The 19,883-nt window shown below is 38.3% G+C and overlaps 3 protein-coding genes across 4 annotated transcripts; all 3 read right to left on the bottom strand.

The window, feature by feature from the left end:
• Positions 1–2,071: 2,071 nt before the first annotated feature.
• On the bottom strand, positions 2,072–3,161 carry LOC116036071 (protein S100-P). Its single transcript, XM_031279519.2, has 2 exons — positions 2,900–3,161; positions 2,072–2,322 (listed from the first exon to the last, which is right to left on the bottom strand). The coding sequence occupies exons 1-2, from the start codon at positions 3,035–3,037 to the stop codon at positions 2,182–2,184; spliced, it is 279 nt and encodes a 92-aa protein (XP_031135379.1). The 5' UTR covers positions 3,038–3,161; the 3' UTR covers positions 2,072–2,181.
• Positions 3,162–5,866: 2,705 nt separating this feature from the next.
• LOC116036066 lies at positions 5,867–11,694 on the bottom strand. 2 transcript variants are annotated; one of them, XM_031279510.2, is made up of 5 exons: positions 11,544–11,694; positions 10,116–10,499; positions 9,772–9,876; positions 8,843–8,946; positions 5,867–6,113 (listed from the first exon to the last, which is right to left on the bottom strand). In XM_031279510.2, the coding sequence occupies exons 1-5, from the start codon at positions 11,599–11,601 to the stop codon at positions 6,048–6,050; spliced, it is 717 nt and encodes a 238-aa protein (XP_031135370.1). In that variant the 5' UTR covers positions 11,602–11,694; the 3' UTR covers positions 5,867–6,047. The 2 variants fall into 2 exon arrangements, with proteins under 2 accessions (XP_031135370.1, XP_031135371.1); XM_031279511.2 differs by having other exon boundaries at positions 9,772–9,867.
• Positions 11,695–15,551: 3,857 nt separating this feature from the next.
• LOC116036069 lies at positions 15,552–19,290 on the bottom strand. Its single transcript, XM_031279516.2, has 4 exons — positions 19,158–19,290; positions 16,484–16,867; positions 16,275–16,403; positions 15,552–15,830 (listed from the first exon to the last, which is right to left on the bottom strand). Exons 1-4 carry the CDS (start codon positions 19,231–19,233, stop codon positions 15,754–15,756), a joined length of 666 nt encoding a protein of 221 aa, XP_031135376.1. The 5' UTR covers positions 19,234–19,290; the 3' UTR covers positions 15,552–15,753.
• Positions 19,291–19,883: the final 593 nt, after the last annotated feature.

Here is a 19,883-nt window from a genome sequence, read left to right as displayed (position 1 = left end):
AAAAGTAAAAGTACTCAATGCAAAGAAATCCTCCCATTTTAGAAAGTGTAAAGGACGGTGGTCTAATCATTTCAGCTGGACTTGTAGGCCGTTATATTGTTGGCTAGTCTACTTTATAATAAAACATCAGATTTTATAAACTACATGTGTTTTGTGTGCAACCCACTAAGAAAGCTCCAGGATTTCCATATACCCACTTAAAAATGCCCAATGACACGCAACAACATACTTTCCATTATATTTTTGATATATTTTGAATTCTTATCTGTGTTTTTCTTCTTCACATAGGCTAAATGAAGGTATTTCCACCGTAAATTGGTGCATAAAAGTGTATCCGAATACAGGAAATTAAGTTGTTGATGCTCATAACTTCCCTCGGGGAGGACACCCAGACCCCCCCACTATGATTATGCCCCTCCCCCCAAAAAAAGGCAGATTCTGGCCAATATATACAGTATTTACAGTACAGTATACCCACTACAATACATTAGACTACACCACTGAATGTAGTGGAGTAAAAAGTTCAATATTTCTCTCTTAAACATAGCGGAGTAGAAGTAGAAAGTGGCATGAAAAGAAAAGACTCAAGTCAAGTACCTTCAATTTGTACTTATACGTACAGTACTTGAGTAAATGTAGCCTACTCAGTCACATTCTGCCATCTGCTCAGTTTCGTTTTTTTGTTTTAAGCTTGAGATGGTTTCATCAAACCAAGGCTGGCAGTGTTTTATCAACCATAAACACATCCTGCAGGTGAAGTCAAAAACCTGCCTTGACACGTGTGACACCTTGCTTTTCGCCTCTAAGACATATATGGCACACTGTGTACATAGGCAGATTAACTTGACCTAGTTAGACAGGAAGATGAGTGTTCTAACATGAGAGGCCGTTTGACCGCCGGCTACAGCGCTTTCAAAACTATTTTCTATCTCGTACTCCGTCTCACCACACTAATACATACATGTATAGATAGATTATTAATCCCGCAAGGGGAAATGACAATGTTTCCACTCTGTTGTTATTACACACAGGCCTGAATTACACACACATGCTCAGTATACATGCACTAAATGGAGAGATGTCAGAGTGAGGGGGCTGCCCATGGAAAGGCCCCCGAGCAGTTGGGGGTTCGGTGCCTTGCTCAAGAGCACATTGGCTGTGCCCAGGAGGTGAAATGGCACTTCTCCAGCTACCAGTCCACCATACTTTGGTCTGTATGGGGACTTGACTTCACCCCAGATAGATAGATAGATAGATAGATAGATAGATAGATAGATAGATAGATAGATAGATACTTTATTTTATCCCCAAGGGGAAATTCATTCATTAATCATTTCATTCTTTGTTTCACAAAGTTATATTGTAAACCTTTTCTGTCTGCTGCTATAGATTTTCCCTCTTTTTTTAAAGTCATGTTTTTGTGTTGTAAATGTTTTTTGTGTGTTTTATGTGTATCTATTATTTTGTCACAAAAACCTATTAGAAGGTCTCCAAAATGTGTGTTGCTGCCTGTCGACCATGCAATGTTTTTGTTTTTCTGGTTCAACATTTAAAATGAAAACGTTTTTTTTTTTCTTCAACTTTTTGGTCGTCTTTTTCAACACTTTTCTTGCTTTCACCCATGTTTTTGTCACTTTTTCCGACATTTTTGGCACTTTTTTCAACGTTCTTTTATTAATTATTTCCGTCAAATGCTATAAAATTTAATAAAACACCCAAATTCAATGAAAGTAGTGAACTGATAATTTATTTTTACTTTTTTTTGTATGGAACCAGCCACGTTTGGTTGAAAGAAACCCAAATTTCTGATGAAGAAACTTTTTGAAAATGGGTCAAATTGGACCCGAGGACACAGGAGGGTTAAGGAAATAAAACCAGCCTTATTTTAAGATAGATTACCATAGATGTTTATGATTTGCATTTCTGTTATATCTATCTTATAGTTTTCTTACCATACTATTGCCATTCCAAAGGCAGTAGTGGTTTATGTGATCAATTCCTTTATGACCTAAAAGTATCTTCCTATTGCTTCTGATTTCATTAGTCACACAAGACATGTACACAAGCCATGCACAAGTACGTAAATCCTTTTATTGAGCTGTAACAGAAAAGCAGTAACTACATGGTTTGTATGTCGTTGTTGCTGCCATTTGGCCCCACCCCAGGGCGCGGCCACCCTGCTCACTTCTTGCTTTGGCGGCCGTGACAGGAACAGGTGAGAGCAGCTACCAGCACCACGAATTCCTCAAAGTCCACCTCAGCGTCTCCGTTGAAATCCAGACTTTTTATCAGCTTGTCTACATCTTCTTTGTTCTTTGCTGCCTGCACACACACCAACAAAACAACATTTATATTGTTAGATACTGTAAAAATGCTTCGTTATGAGGGTCAGTTTCTTTTTTCCAGACATATTAAGTAGACTTTCAAGCTCAAAGATGGGTCTTTGGGCACATAAATGGTAATAAGTTAAACATGAGGCATGTCACAATGACGGGAGAGAATTTTTAAACTGCTCAAAAAATGCAAAATACCTCTCAACAAAACACTGAAAAATTGGGCAGCTGCAAAATGTCATCATTTGAAAAGTTGTGGCTGGAAGCTGTTCACAAACCTGTACAAACCGGTAGCCACAAACATTTCTCGGCCAAGAAGCTAATACAAATTTGACGTAAAAACACAAAGTTAAATCGGCTTGTTTAATTAACTTTCCTTGGGGCCTGACACCCTAAGTAAATACACATTTCCAGTATTGGCTGCTTCTTTTGTAACTGAGCTCTGAGCTTGTGCTTTGCGTGTAGTGGATACATATAAAATATGAGCCAATTTAAATCAGTGCTGTCACTACGTCCTGCTCATGCTAAGCACAGTTATTCCTCCCCCACAGGCATACGTACGGTACCTTAATTAGTTGAGGCAGCTCCTTCTCCAGCAAAGTCTTCACCTCGGCTTTGCTCAGGGAGCCGGTCTTGCCATCGGCAGCAGCATATTGGTCAAAGACCTTCATCAGTATGGCCATGGCTGTCTCTAGCTGGCTCATGTTGGCTGCTTGAGAGGTGGTTGATACGGTAAGGAGAAAAAAATTGCAAACAAAAAGTCCAACACCGATTGACAGAGCAGTGAATGTGTTGTGATGGCAAAGGGAGAAAGGCCACCTTTATACCTTTTTGAAAAATGGGTTGGGGGAAGTATTTCAAAATAACAGGTTGTACTGGCTTAATTGTATTAAGTGGGTGAGCCACCACCAAACTGTCAACATAGGTTTAAATGCAGAACGCCCAGTGTACATATTACCTCACATGCCCTTTTGGGCGTAATTCAATAGCATGTTGATTCAAGGTGAGGTCTTTCCATTAACTGAACCACAGTAGATTATGGGGATTTGTTTTTTTTAAATGAAACAAAGTAACTGCAAGGTATTAACCCTATGCTGGTTGACACTTTGCTGATATGGAAACCCATTTAAACCCATTGTCTCTGCATGCCCTAGAGTCGGTGGTTGTCTATGATGCTGCGTAAGGGTGGACATGAACCACGAGAGGAAACTGCATAAAGGTATATGAGCGAGTGTGTTTCTGTTTTATGGCCTGGTTTCCTGGAAACAGTGCTCAGTATACAGTAAACAGAATATAAACTGTAGAGATGCATTTTATCTGGTCACTTGGTCTGGCGGAAAAAGATCACATCAAACACAATGAGAAAGAAACATTATAAAAACATTTAAGAAGTTTTACGTATGAATACGGAGTGACATTGAAATGTTAATGAAATGTTAGCAACGTTCCCCAAACAATGCTTTCCACACATATCTTCAACAATGTGGAGTATCACTTCACATGTTGTAACAGCATTCAGTGGCTCAAAACAATGGGTTCAGTCCTGTTTTAGGTTTTTATTAGATTAGATTAGATTCAACTTTATTGTCATTGTGCAGAGTAGAAGTACAAAGACAGCGAAATGCAGTTTGCGTCCAACCAGAAGTGCAAAAAAAGCTGAAAAGTGCAATGTGATATTCAAATATAGACAGTTGGTGCATAGGCGGACAAGAAAAATATTGCAGTGTTATAAAAGCAGAATAAATAAGGTTTTCGAAGATCCAATTTATGTGCATGATAGCAAAATAAATGTATAGTATTACTGTATCCCATTGATGTTGGGAATTTGTATGTGCAAAGGGTGAATGTTTGCAAGTGAAATAAATAGTGTGAACGCATGGGAAGGAGTCACATTGTGTGGTGGTTAACACCTTTTTGTACATCAGTGAGTATACGATAAAGCTTGTTTGCACAAAGAGGTGCAGTTTAGTTTGTTCCCATGAGTGAAGGAATGCCTTTCTCTTGCTTTTAATACTCTTTGTCAGTTTGAAACCGGTTTTGGGTAAGGCTTTTTGTTGTGTAATTCACCAATGTCTGGAGTTAGTCATGGTCTATAGAAAGTAGGCCTATACTTAGTTACATTCTTTCACCACTGGTTACTAGCATGATGTTTGTTAAAAGGTATTTTTACTATCTGCCTGGAATGATAAAATAATTGCATGGGCAAAAAACTAAAGTTTAAATCCTATTTAAACAAACTGCCCCAGTTACTGCCTACCATACACGCTAGCACAGAGGAGAAGAAGCGCAAAGTGATGCAAGTCTGTGGAATGTTTGATCCAAACATTGCCCCAGGCAAACACTTTTAGTATTCTGGATAGTCAGAAGACATCTGACGGGAGAACTAGAGTGCTCAGTTATAAAAAGGGCTAATTTTCTATATACATAGGATAGTTATTCCTTTATCCAGATCCCCATTAGCTGCTAACAATGTAGCAGCTATTCTTCCTGGGGTAAGAGGTTGGATCACGTTCTCACCACAAACAAACCACTCCAGAGTTAGATTGAAAGCGTACCGAGACCACTTCATCAAGGAGGTCTCGGTATGTTGTTTGGTCCACTTTTATATATTTAATATTTAATACTACTGATAATATTGATAATACTGTGCAATATCTATATACTGTGAAATATCATTACTCTCATTGTCCAGTATCTATTACTCATTGAATATGAATACCACTATTGGGCAATATTCAAATAATGTGTAATAACCCACACTGCATATCACACTGTATATAAAACCATATTTTTTATTTCATTTTCTATTTTATTTTGGTGTGCATCCGAGTGCAAATGCCGCGTTCTCACCTGCCCAAACGAACCGCACCAGCGGACCAAACTAACTTCACTTATGTAGGCCTGCCTACTCTTCACGTGTACAATGACAATGTGTGCACTTTTTTCACACAAGTTTGTTCATGTGTCTGGTATTAGCAACTCCTGCTAACTTTGAATGTAATTCTGCTCTCAATAATGCTAACAGTGTTCTACCACACACACACACACACACACACACACACACACACACACACACACACACACACACACACACACACACACGCACAAAATACAGCAGTAAAACACTGCCTCAGCTAAATGTATTTACAGTAAGAGTCAGTTGCTCAGTAGTCTCGCATTGGAGCCTATCTGGAACCTAAAGCTCTGTATCAGTTTGTGTGATGAGAATGCATACAACAAGGCCGGGGAGAAACTATTTCCACCGTCACAGGGGCTGTTTCTACTTCCTGCCATTGACCTATTATGCAGCGACCACAGTTTCCACTCAGCGAACTTTGTGTGATCTAAAGAGATACCAGCATCTTTTCTGCAGAACCAATACCACTCACATAGACCACTGACTAGCTCGTAGTATGCTCAAGCCAAACGCGAAAGCAATGATACGTCAAGTAAACCTGTCTAAATGCACACACACACACACACACACACACACACACACACACACTTGGTCATCATTGAAATGAACTTAGACGACAGAGACGGATAAGACTTTATAGAGTTTATAGAAAAATATAAAATATTTACACTCATCTGGAATCATTTACATAAGTCAGGTAAAGGCAAATGGATACATTACTGTGTATATATTCAGGCTGAAAAGTGAAGACAGAAAATACTGGAAGATGAGGAAAATGCCCCTCAGCAGATAGATCCTCATCCGCTTTCTTTGGTCTGGACACGTTCAAAGTAATCGAAGGATTCATACACTGGTACCTGACACTGAGAGAGACAGAGATAAAAAAAAACAAACAGTTAGACACACTATACTATATCAGTGTTGTGTAGCAGTATATCAGCATGTGTCAAAAGACCTTTGCTACTGTGTAAAACAAACCAACTGAGTAGGTGTGAGGCAATAGGCATAATTAGTCAGACACAGGATGTCAGTTATATTTCCTAATAATGTCTCAATGATGGAAGTTTCTGCTTTTATGTAACGCTGTCAAGGTTTAAAACGTAGGCATCGTATTTCGAAACTGAGAGAATAGAAAAACAGAAACGTCTTCAACGCTGCAAGGTGATATGACGACAAAATTCAGGTGCACTCGAGTTCAACTTTTTTTTTAATTTGAAATGCCAGTTTATCAAGCCTGTAGATTGCAGTGTTGCCTCTCTGCATTATATTGCTTCTCCATATATGTCAATGGGGTGGAAAAAGTATTAACCCTTGTGTTGTCCTTTGGGTCAAATTTGACCCGTTTTCAAAGTTTCTGTATCAAAAATATGGGTTTCTTTCAACCAAATTGCCCAAAAATAACATGGATAGTTCCATACACGAAACTGCTGTAATTATGCATCAACATACGTTCCTCTGATTTTAAGTATTAGCTAAAGTAATTCATAATTTCTGGGTTTTTTAACTCAAAATTAGGCATAATTTAATAGAAATGAGGTTTATTGACCATGAATTGCAAACATAAGTGTAAAACTAGCGGTGATAAGTTGGAATGAAGTTGCCTCAAAAGATGTATACATTATGCTTTATAAAACAGGCAAAATAGACACAACACAAGGGTTAAAAAAAAGCACCTTATAACAAAATGAAGTCTAACACAACGCTGCAAAATACAACCTCGAAAAAAATCTAGACTAGTGACCGGAAACAACTAAAGTAGAAGTCTCAGCAAGGCTGTTTTATTGTATATAGGGCACTGCATTACAACATTCCACAGCCACAGACTATGTGACTCATGGGGATCTAAGGGTGTGCAGACACTAAGTATGTGTTGTGTATACACTGTTAGGATCGGCAGCTTTGGCCCTTACCTTTGTTCTTCCCTGTGTTTGTCGTCTTTTTTCTATGTGTTGTCTCGCCTGTGTGTGCCGTTGAGAGAGGCTGGGCGTGGTCAGTCTGTTTCCCACTACCTGCCTGCTCGATCAACCACCTGTAAGTCTCAGGCACTGATTCCTACCTCCTCCCGCTGCAGTATTAGCCCCTCAGGGGTAGCTACAAGGCCGTCTAGCATTTTTGCATCCTGCTTGTTAGTCTTTTGCTCGTTGCCTTTTGCCCTGCTTGACTGACATTTCTGGGTTTTTTTGGTCCCTTTGGCGCTGCCACCCTCACCTGCTCACCTGTCACGCCCAGCCTCGTCTTTGTTAACCACTACCCTACTACGTGGGCTGAAAATGTCGTCAAACCTGTCAATGTTGGTTTATGCATAACATAGCAACATCACATCGGTAACCAATAGTGGATATGTAATTTAATATAGCTTTCTTTGTCTATAAAATCATATTGATGTGCCTTTTGAGAATAGGGCTACATGTGCATATTTTACACCATTCACCACACAAAAGTGTCTAACAGCTTAGCTTAACCCTTGTGTTGTCTTCCCGTCGATCATGCAACTTTTGTTTTTCTGGGTCTAAATTTAAAATTTAAACTATTTGGTCGTCTTTTCTCGACACTTTTGTCACTTTCCCCACGTTTTTGTCACTTTTTTCCAAGCTTTTTGTCACTTTCACCGATGTTTTTATAAAAAAAATCTGCGCTTTTTGACTTTTTTGTTGTTTTTTTCCCACGTTTTTGAAGCTTTTTTGGTTGAAAGAAACCCAAATTTGAATTTGGTTTGAAAGGATACCCACTAAAACTAAGGTCACAAGAATGGCTAAGGCTGCTGTATGTGTGTGTGGGTTCTTTTCACTAAAGTTCATAACAGGATCTTCTACTGAATGTTTAATTAACATAGATTATATTGTTTTAAACCTCGGAGGACAAAAGACGCACTGGCGAGTCCAAGCGCTGTTTGACAACACTCCTACTCAAAAAGCAATATTACAAAATTTCATTTTAGACATTTATTTTTATTTTATATTACGCCGAGACCTTTTGTGAACTCATTTCAAGCACCACAACAATGGAGTGTAGGTATGTTTTCACAAGAGATTTGAGAAATATTTCCACTTTAGGGCCAAATTATCTCTTTAGACACACAATTTTGGGCGTCACTATACAGTTTGTTCTGAACATTTTGATATGAAACACACATGGGGAACAGGTTATACGCAAATACCCTTAAAAGGAGAATAAAAATGCCCTTAGACCACAGAGGGTTAAACGTGTGGTATTGAAAAAGTATCAAGGTATCGATAGTTTTGGCAACGTTACTCTACACACATCATTAAAGGACAAATCTGGCGCAAAATTAACCTAGGGGTTAATAACACGTGTACCGAGTCGACCGTTCTCTGGGATCTGTTTTCATGCTAATCGAATGTGACCAGTTTTAGCGCAAACCGCTAATTAGCTTATAACGCTAGTCATCGGGGCATGGGTAAAGTAACAAGAAATTGCTACTTCTATACCACTAACAAGGCTCAAAATAGCACCACACTTCCAAGGTAGCATAATGAGGGTCGCTACATGTAAACTGAAGCACCCCTTGGTTCATTTTGCGCTGGATTTGTCCTTTAAGTGTAGGCGTAGAACTTGACGCCATTAGACTCACCCACTGAGAAGAACCTCTGGAGGAGCCCGTGCTGGTTTTGTCCATTTCTACCTCCTCCGAGTCAATGTGGGGAACCTCGTAGATCACCCTGGCTGCTTGTGAACCTGTGGACCACACACACACACACACACACACACACACACACACACACACACACACACGATTAATAGGCTTGTTGCACAAAATTACTCCAGCTATAATCAAAATACTTCATTTTGATTTTGCGGTCGCTGCTGTTGTCTCTACCACTGTTAACTTCTGCTACAAGTTGCTCTAGTACTTCTGTTACTACAACCACAATACTACTACTACTACTACTACTTACATGCCATACTACCTTCCATTTTCTATTCCAGCTTATCCGTGGTCACAGTAATGGGGGGGCCTAAAGCCTATGGAAGTATCCCATTGTGTTTGGACTGTGGCAGGAAACCACTCTATTTCTCATGAAACTCTATATTCTCATCTTTAGTAACGAGAGTTTTTAAAAATCTGCACCTTTGAAGCTATTTTCAAAAGTTGTTGTAGTGTCTCAGTTTGCATGTGGACTTGAGGCCAAAATGTGAAAAAAATGAGAGAGAGAAATAGCTTCTTTTTTAAGATATCTGTAAACGTGTAGACAGTGCCAAAAACACTCTGTTGCTTATGATTTCATCTTGTATCAATTGTGTCGTCTAGAACTAAATCCATCATATTAATTACGTTACATAACATAAATGCTGTTCATTTTTAAATGTCATTTTTCAACGCTGTGAACATCACCCACAAAATTATTTAAAGAGAGGCAGAAGACTCCAAGTCAAATTGAGCAAAAAGTAGATACCACTGAAGGTAGGTAAATATATACAAATATGCTAAATTTGGGACGATGCATAAATTGAGTTTCTGATGCTTGAATAATATGGTTAATAATACGTCTTCCTTTGTACCTTGTATCCTACGCAGAGTGCAGAAACACGCGAGAGTGATAAGGAGCAGCGGAGCCACCACAGCCAGGGTAATGACCACGGGGAGCGGTAGACCACTGGTGGGATCTCGGTGTCCTTGTGAGAAAACATGAAATACAAATATTACGATGACAATTAACAGGATTTCTTTTTTTAACAGAAAATGTGATTTGTGTGCAGTGCAGGTTTAGAAAGGATTTTTTTTTCTTCTTCTGAACAGACCAGATCCCATTCTGAATACACAACATTGTTAGCCCCAGCCATCGGCAAACCAAGATATTAGTTAAACCCTTAATACAACACTGTCCAGCTGTTTTGTCATCTACCTTCTGCTGCGTTGTTCTTTGTGGAGGTGTTATCTCTAACTGTGATGACCGTGCCATCTCCAAAAACCACACTTAAAGATGGTATCTCCACAGACACCTTGCAGATGTATCTCCCAGAATCCTCTCTTGTGACATTCGTTAAGATCAAGTGGGAGCAGTTAGATGTTTCCTTTTGCAGAGATCCTTGAGAGTGATTCTTCCAGCTGAAAATTTCAGTCTGAATTATTGCAGTCTCATTTATAGTCTCATTTATATGATTCTTCAGCCAATTTACTCCCACTCGTCCGAGCTGGCGTGTCCAGCAGCAGGTGATGTTGACTGCCTCCCCCTCCGTGACAGAGACATCAGTAGTCTGGGTAACAACATGTGTGTCTGATGAAACACCTACAGTATGAAGAGACAGAGGGATACATCATTAGGTAGTTCATCACACAACCTTACATCATTTCAGAAGCTAAAGCAGAAAGTAAATGTAGTGAGTAGTACATGTTTTGGCGCTTTTCATCTAAATGAGAGGATATGTGCTACATAGACATCATTCAAAATAGATCAGAGTGATGGAACTCAAGTCAACAACCAAATAAAGTGGTGATGCCACACCGACAGTAAAGAAAGAGTGTTCACTTTTTGTAACTGATTTCTATTTCTCATTACACATTTATCAGTGTGAAAAATGTAAACCGTTGTAACGTATATTATTCCAAAAGACAAAGACATTCCAAATGCTAATGTTAGCATACACCAGGGTTTTTCCTACCATTATAAGGTTTAGGCGCAGCACCTAAGCCGTTTTGGGCACCACCATTGCCATACCAATGAAAAATCAAAACCAACCACATCACTTATGTAACATCAAGATCCGGTGATTGTAGTCGGTCACCAGTGGCCTTCTCTAGCGAGTTTTGTCTTTAAGCTTTTCGAGTGCTCTAGCTTTTCCAGCGTTTTAGACACAGATATGAAAATAAGAATGGTCCAAAGTTATGTGAAGTTGCATTTTTTTTTCTGTAAAAACATAATCTTAACAGAGGACCCCTAAAACCGCCCACCAAATACGTTCATCTAAGTCTCCCACAAACCTTTTTGTAAGCTGCTAAAATCTGCTGCTGGAAATCTAATTTCCTTGCGGGAGTCATCCCAAAAGGATCAATAAAGAGAAGTCTAAAGTCTAAGTCTAAACCTAATGAAAACACTGTATATGTAGCATATACTCTGAGCTCCCATACGGTATCGAGAGGAACAAGATAATACAGCCGAGAATTCTATCTGCATTTATGTTACTTGTTTTGATCATAGACATGATCAATACATACAGTAATAGGAAAAACCAAAAGTCATAGTTTTGATATTTTGAGCTGGCATTTCAACCATTGCATGTGTCCGTGAAACAGATGCGATGTTAAAGGTTAAGTTAATCGTGTTTTTACTCACTCCAAGACGAGAGGGCACAGAGAGAGGCAAGTAGCAGACTGCTGAGTAGGAGCTTCATCTTCACACACAGCTTCTCCACTGATAACAGACACTCATCTCTTCACAACTTCTCTAAGTCATTCACACACGCACACACGCACGCACGCCCACACACACACACACACACACACACACACACACACAGCTTTTGTTCCTTCCTGTTTCAGATAGAAGGCAGCTTCTGTATGCTTTTTTTTTCGATTGCTAAACGACAGTGGGCACAACTGAAGCCACATGTGCATAACTCTAACCAGAGTCTGCATCACCAACAGTCACCTGAGCTAAAAAGTTTACATTACCTGCTAAATTTAATCCTAAAACCAAAACACAGCTCCTCACACATCTCAAAACAGGCTCAGTGCAGCCAAACACTACGAACAATCCTCACTGAGACAACACACACTGTCACTCAGACTAGACACACACACACTAGAGTAAAAACACTAGCATCAAACACCCACAATTTGAGTGATTTCACACAAATCCATATTTCCAGGGAAAATCTTGTATCTTGTATTTCATAGCATAACCAGTTTTTTGATGTAAACAAGAGGGAATGAAAATCAGCAGTTTGCTTCAATAGATGTATATCTACACAATACTAAAGGCACGTACTGTAATAGTAACAAAGAATAGTAGGGCTAATCCTGCCCCCCTCCAGCATCAGGCCACACGTTTTGATCATCACATTGGATGTCCTCTCTTGCCATGCACCTGCATCATCTCTACATAAATACAAATGACTGTGGTGTTTGCATTGCTTCCACCTCCATTACTTTCTGCAAGTGCCCAGTTTTACTGTCGTAAAGCTAGTTTATAGCTGTGTATGTAACCTCAAATATCTAACCTGGACATATTGATGTCTTTGCTCTTTTATCGGTTCATTGTTTTCTCTCAAACGGTATATATATATATATATATATATATATACTGTATATATATTACACAGTATGTGATCCATAACAAGTCTAAAACAAGAGACCTGCTTAGGCCTTTGGCTGAAATTGCAATCAGCAGTGTTTGAAATGCACTGGGCTGAAATCCATTCTGTTTTGAATGTGTTGTTAACAGTTTGGACAGCAGTGTGTTAGCATGTGAACAAAGTGCTGTAGAGCCACAGTGTTGTGCAGGTTGTGGTTACAGTTTTTCTTGATTGCTTTGACACAGCAGTCAACTCAAACTCCACATTTTCAAAACAGTTAACACACAGGCCGAAACAGTGGCACTCATGGTCAAAATGACACATTTTGTTTGCAAAAGGCTCTAACCGTGCCAAAACATTTAAAATATGCAACAAAAGAAAATTTTGCCTTCAAACAACACAACTTGTAAACAAGTGTATGAGCTCTTCCAATCAACCATTACACAGTGGACAACAAAATATAAAATACAGCACTCAGTGGGAATCAGTGCACCATTGCTTGTCACTGTAGCCAATTACTGTACGCAGCTTTCATGCCAGTGACATTTGTTGTCAAATTTGCCTTCTTGCAAAGATTTGGATCCAGAATCAGAAATGCTTTGATGCACATTTTATTGATTCCATTGATTCTTATTTTCAAACTGTGGCTGAAAACTGAAATACTGTAAATATTACATATAATACATGTAAACCAAAATAATTTTTATTAGAGTATAAGAAGTTAAGACAATAAAACTAAAATCTATTACAATAAAGTATAAACCTCTATTACTGTAGAGTATAAGAAATAGCCACTATTGATACTCAGTCTCTTCTGTCTTAGACCTCTTCCATCCATGTTGGCAAAAAACAACACAGACGCTGCACCTTTAAGGCCTGCAGACTGATTGCTAGTTGAAGATTTGTGTGAAGGAGTGTCAAACAGGTGCTTCAGTGATTTCATACTGATGGAGGTAGTTTCTAATAGTTAGGAACAAATGGTTTCTGGTTGGTTACCATAGCTAAAACAATGGAGTTTGGACTGCTTGAATGACATCCGTGTTAACTGTTCTGCAAAAGGGTGGGGAAAATGTGTCAATCCAATGAGAAAGGGTTAACACATTTGCAAGAGGTGTCTTCTGCTCTGCTGAGACAGTGATGATGAAAACCGAGTGGATCTCAGTTTCTTTAAGCAAGTCAAAGCAATCAAGAAAAACTGTAACACCATGGTATACTGTAAGTGTGTAGAGTTTTGAAAAATGAACTAGAGTTTGATCCACATGACCTGCTGCTGTACAGACTGCTGTGGTTAGAGTTTTGCACATGTGGCTCCAGCTGTGACCACTGTTGTTTAGCGATCATAAACAAAAGGAAGATAGGAGAGGAGGAGTAAAATCAACAACACATTAAAGGTGCACTGTGAGTTCCTGCATGGTTTCAACGCAATTTCATTTTTGATTCAAATGGTAGGCATCTCTCCTTGATCCGCTAGCTGCCTGTCCCCTGAACACACCGTCTCGGGAGACAACACAGGGGTCGTAAACATCAAACAAACACTAGAGGCACAGGCTGTGCACCAAAATACAACAAACCATGTTATAGCCAATCACTGACAAGATGGTTGGGGGTTAGTTCGCATTAGAGTGCGGATCGGGCCGCATTTTTCTCTCCGAACCCGGCCTGTGCCGACAGGCATTAGGATATTTATGTCCGAGCCCGACCCAAGCCCGACACAGTTAAATGTTTTTAACCTCAGCCTCAGACTGAACTGAAAGCAAGACAAAAAATGTAGGTTTTTGAATTTGGATAACATTTTTTTTAATTGTGGAACATGACTTAATGTGAAATGGGAGGCTGTTCCAGAGCCATTGAAATTAGAATGATGGTGAGGGTGTCTTGGCCTAGACCTGTGTTCTATCTATCAGGTTTCAGAAATGGTGGCCTGACTCCATTTTCTATCCCTGAACTTAGTCCTAAGTTTACCTGATATGTTTAACTTTCTTTATAGTTAGTTCATTACCATTTGGGTTTGTAGGACATGGAGGTGATCCTGGTGGAAATAGTTGCCGTTTACCTGTTTTTCCTTACAGTAAATGGGTTGTACCATTAATCTGTGTCCAGGGGTCAGCTCCATGGAAGGGTCCAGGGAGGTTAGAAACGGCAGAGTGTATTCTATAGAACTAGCACTAGGAGTCCCCAGAGTCTCAACTTTGTATCAGATCCTTCACAGAAGGGCTCTAGCTTACCTCTTACAAGTGGTGGAATGTAACTAAGTACATTTACCCAAGTACTGTACTTAAGTACAAATGTTGAGCTACTTGTACTTTACTTCTGTCTTTTCTTTTCATGCCACTTTCTACTTCTACTCCACTACATTTCAGAGAGAAATATTGTACTTTTTACTCCACTACATTCATCTGACAGCTTTAGTTACTAGTTACTTTACACATTAAGATTTTTGCACACAAAGCACATGTAGTTTATAAAATGTGATGTTTTATTCTAAAGTAAACTACCCAACAATATAACGGCCTACAAGTCCAGCTGAAATGATTAGACCATTAAACACACAACTGGTTGGATCCTTTACGCTTTCTACAATGGGAGGATTTTTCTGCATTGAGTAGGCCTACTTTAAGTACATTTTTCCTGATGATACTTACATACTTTTACTTAAACAACATTTTCAATGCAGGACTTTTACTTGTAACAGAGTATATTTTACAGTGTGGTATTAGTACTTTTACGATCTGAATACTTGTCCCATAGATTACTGAAGTGCAGCATTGATACAGTAAATCCTGTTTGTTTTTAAATTTGGATGAAAATGATAGTTGTCCTGTAATTGTTTTCACATTGTTTTAATGACATGAGTTTAAGAACACAGTGGTAATTAAAGGGCTTCTTTTAGGTTTTAAAATAACTTCAACTTTGTGTCATTTTCCCTCAGTCTCTCTGACTGGACCGGCCAATCAATGGAGCAAAAGTTCTATTACTGGGAAAATATATCGCACATTCACTCTGTGAACTCTACTTCAAAAAAGGGTATATTAAAAATAGGAACATCAGCAAACTGTTTCCTCTTTTTAGGTGGCAGAAGTGAAAATGAGTCATCCTCAACATGTGTTGTGTTCTGGTTACAAAATCATGAAGACAGTTGGAGAACTAAATGTAATGTAAATGTTTTATCCTTAACACCAGCCACTCAAACAGGGTGACACGCTGCTTCTGTGTCCTAGTCGAGACAATGCAAATCCTCCTGTCTTATCTTCACTCTGCTTCAGTATTTATCTCATCCATCTCCTCTTCTTCTTGGTTTTCTCCTGTGACTTTATCTCCAGCAGCAGCTGAAACATGAATGCACCAACAATAAGTCATAGTTTACAGTACTGTGACATAAATATGCTGCTGCTGCACGATCTAGACACTTGGAATAGGGCTGCAGCTAATGATTATTTTCATTGTTGATTTATCTGTTGATTATTTTCTCTATTAACCAATTAGTTGTCAGAAAATGGCAAAAAATTTGGATCAGTGTTTCCCAAAAGCCCAAGAAGATGTCTTCAAATGTCTTGTTTAGTCCACAACTCAAACATATTCAGTTTACTGTCACAGAGGAGAGAAGAAACTAGAACATATTCACATTTAACAAGCTGGAATCAGAGAATTTTCATGACTCATATCGGTTAATCGATTATCCAAACATTTGGCGGTTAATTCAATAGTTGACAACTAATCGATTAATCGGTTCATCTTTGCAGCTCTATAATGAAGTGACAGTGATGTTGTACCTGGTGTGTGAGCCTTGTAGAAGAAAATGTAGAAGAAGAGGAAGCATATGACGGGGAAAATGATGGGCAGGCACCTGTAGATATAAATGAACACTTCCTTCCTTCCTTCCACTTCCTCCCTCTGAGAACCTGAAATACAACCACAGAGGAAACATGCTCAGACTACGCCTACATGGTGTCCAAACGCTTTGGGTGCAGCCGTCACCTACCTTCTGCTGTGTTGTTCTTTGTGGAGGTGTTATCTCTAACTGTGATGACCGTGCCATCTCCAGAAACCACATTTAAAGATGGTATCTCCACAACCACCTTGCAGATGTATCTCCCAGAATCCTCTCTTGTGACATTCGTTAAGATCAAGTGTGAGCAGTTAGATGTTTCCTTTTGCAGAGATCCTTGAGAGTGATTCTTCCAGCTGAAAATTTCAGTCTGAATTATTGCAGTCTCATTTATAATCTCATTTATATGATTCTTCAGCCAATTTACTCCCACTCGTCCGAGCTGGCGTGTCCAGCAGCAGGTGATGTTGACTGCCCCCCCCTCCGTGACAGAGACATCAGTAGTCTGGGTAACAACATGTGTGCCTGATGAAACACCTACAGTATGAAGAGACAGAGGGATACATCATTAGGTAGTTCATCACACAACCTTACATCATTTCAGAAGCTGAAGCAGAAAGTAAATGTAGTGCGTAGTGAGTTTTGGGCCCTTTTCAACAAAATGAGAGGATATGCGCTACATAGACATTCAAAATACATTCATAGCGACTTAATCAGATTTTTGTGCTAGTCAACATCCAAGTAAAGTGGTAATGCCACACCAATAATAAAGGCAAGGTGAGGTAAGGCAGCTTTATTTGTAAAGCACATTTTCAGCAACAAGATATAAAAAAAGATAGAATACGAAAATCAAAGTCACAGTGCAGTATAAGAAATGAGCAATTAGGCAGCATCAAAAATAAAGAAAGAGTGGTCAGTTTTTTTTGCCAATTTCCATTTCTTGTTACACATTTATTAGTGTGTTTTCTACAAACAGAAATGATAATTAACTTACTACAAAGAAAGTAAAATACATTGGGTAACCTGGTGTTTATTTGCTTGATCAGTTGAGGCGCTTTAACACTGGGCCAGAATCAACATCATATAATATAACAACATAATATAATATAATTATAATATAATAATGTTGGTGCCATTTAATCAGGTGACTCTTTCTCTGTGTGCCAATCTGATTAGCACATTCTGCTTTATGATGAATGAGCTAATGTTTTCACTGGAATAGTACTTTGTACAATTTCATGTGACATCAAAATGTATTGATTTATTGATTGATTGATAATCATAAGAAATGTGTTGCCATAGTTTTGACCTTTGAGTGTTTGTATCTGTGAGCAGTTTAAAGCTGCGTTAATCCATTTATGGTTTTGACTGCACTAACGTGTTATCAAATCACACTCGACAAAACTTAAATATTACTCATGAAGTTAACATGATCCAATGATTTGATCCCTGTACATTTTATAAAATAAACACACACATTTTAAATCATTTCTTAGGGATTTTCATGATCTAACACCACATATGGAAATATATATATGCTTTAACAGTGTGTGCATAATACACTGAGTTTTAAAATGACATTTTCTTCTACAATCATTACCCCCCCCACTCTTGACACAAAGAATCTCGACAAATTCTACCTCTACACAAAAAATGAATCTAAATCATTCAGTTTTGTTGCATTTGACTTTGTATGTTCACTTGTCAGGCATTACTTATTGTCCTTGTGTGTAGAGTTACATTAAATATTATATTAGTTGTATACGTGTTGCCCCACACCTCCACATACACACAGTTACTTCAATATAGTGACTTTATCATATATTTTATCATTCTGAACGACCAATAGCATGTTTTGCCCAAATGTAATGATTCACTAAGTAAGCATTTGATACTGCCGTCTTGTATAAAGTACTTGAAAGCAATACTTATATACTAAATACTAAAAGTAGCTTACCAGAAAATGACTTTGGTAGAAGGTAACCCTCCTGTTGTCCTCAGGTCAAATTTGACCCATTTTCAGAAAGTTTCTATATCATAAATTTGGGTTTTCTATCAAACAAATTGTCAAAAGGAAATAACATGGATGGTTCTGTACAATGATCTTCACGGGTAAAATAAATGATCAGTTCACTACATTTATTTAATTTGGGTGTTTTAGTCAATTTTATAACATTTGAAGAAAAAAATTGATAAAAATAAATAAATAAATAAAAAAGTGACAAAAAATGTCGGAAAAAACAACAAAAAAGTTCCAAAAAGTGCAGGAAAAAAATCAACCAAAACATCGGAAAAAGTGACAAAGGTGTCTTGAGGTTTTGATTTTAAATTTTGAATCAGAAAAACTAAAAGTTGCATGGTCGACGGGAAGAGAACACGAGGGTTAAAGTCACCTTTTAGAACACTACTTGAGTAGAAGTCTTAAAGTATCTGAACTCAAGTATCAAAAGTCATTTTATGATATTAGATGTACTTAATTATTAGAAGGAAACGTAAAATAAAAAAAAATACTTTGATTATGAGCTTTATTGTGGCTTCTTAGCGAAGCATAATATTCAGGGTTCCCACGTCCTTCTTAAACATTAAATTCAAAGTCTGACATCAACAAAGAGAGAGACAGAAACATTTTTTGCGAGGAAGAATCTTTCCCTCCAACGTACAGAAACATTCCCTAAAAGTATAAGTTTCCAGAAATATAAATAAAGTAAAGTACAGATAGGTGAAAATTCTACTGAAGTACAGTAACAAAGTTACATTACAACACTAGGATACTGCAATAAAAAAGCTAATTCTGAGCTGGTTGCAGACTCGGTGTATTATTACTTACTGCCAGATGAGCGGGCCCGGAGAGAGGCGAGGAACAGACTGCTCAGTAGAAGCTTTATCCTTATACTGAGACGCATCTCTTTAGAGCTTTAGAGTTGATCACACCGAACACACACTCCAAACGACACATAACAGGCATCATCTGTATTTCAGAGGTTATTCAAGATCTTTGAAGACAATTGTGTGATACCACATCCTCTGTTCCTTCCCCCTCTAGATGAGTTCAAGACAGTAATATTTAATAAATAAAATAAAATTGTCTAAACCTAACCCTCTCTGTGAAGCTGGAAGAAATATTGTATCCTTGTCTGCTCTACAATGGCTCACACATGTCCTGTTATTTATAATACTGTACAGACATATGTCAAGAAAAAAAAAACATCTTTTAATAAAAGAAATATAAAATAAAAAGGCAGTTAACGGGTTGTATTGATGCTCAAATTTTAGGACTGTTTAGTTTTGAACGGACACATTTAGCATCAGCTGTGACTCCGAATTCAGCCCTCATTTGAACTCTGGCCCAGTCCCTTATGTTTTTTACTCAGCTATGAATATATATAAATATAACAAATGCATGTAGTTCATCAAACTATATAAGAATGGCGAGGGGAGGGTTCCATCAGTACAGAATACATTGACAGACAAGGACTCCATGACGACGCCAGAGATTGCTGACGTTCACTCCATGCAGATTAATTTACACTTTAATATACAGTAACTATAATTA

This window comes from Sander lucioperca, chromosome 17 (assembly GCF_008315115.2).
Source record: "Sander lucioperca isolate FBNREF2018 chromosome 17, SLUC_FBN_1.2, whole genome shotgun sequence".
NCBI lineage: Eukaryota > Metazoa > Chordata > Actinopteri > Perciformes > Percidae > Sander > Sander lucioperca.
The sequence above is the reverse complement of the archived record's forward strand: the minus strand, read 5'-3'. Positions and strand labels throughout refer to the sequence as shown.

Bases quoted from the DNA above. Each gene is read 5' to 3' on its own strand.
- LOC116036066 (XM_031279510.2), bottom strand. From the start codon at position 11,601: ATGAAGCTCCTACTCAGCAGTCTGCTACTTGCCTCTCTCTGTGCCCTC. The intron at 8,947-9,771 runs GTACAAAGGAAG...TGTGGTCCACAG, and splicing joins CACTCTGCGTAGGATACAAG to GTTCACAAGCAGCCAGGGTG. The intron at 6,114-8,842 runs GTGAGTCTAATG...TGTCTCTCTCAG, and splicing joins CCAGAGGTTCTTCTCAGTGG to TGTCAGGTACCAGTGTATGA.
- LOC116036069 (XM_031279516.2), bottom strand. From the start codon at position 19,233: ATGCGTCTCAGTATAAGGATAAAGCTTCTACTGAGCAGTCTGTTCCTC. The intron at 16,868-19,157 runs GTAAGTAATAAT...TTCATACTGTAG, and splicing joins CCGGGCCCGCTCATCTGGCA to GTGTTTCATCAGGCACACAT. The intron at 15,831-16,274 runs GTACAACATCAC...TTCATGTTTCAG, and splicing joins CTACAAGGCTCACACACCAG to CTGCTGCTGGAGATAAAGTC.
- LOC116036071 (XM_031279519.2), bottom strand. From the start codon at position 3,037: ATGAGCCAGCTAGAGACAGCCATGGCCATACTGATGAAGGTCTTTGAC. The intron at 2,323-2,899 runs GTACCGTACGTA...GTGTGTGTGCAG, and splicing joins AGCTGCCTCAACTAATTAAG to GCAGCAAAGAACAAAGAAGA.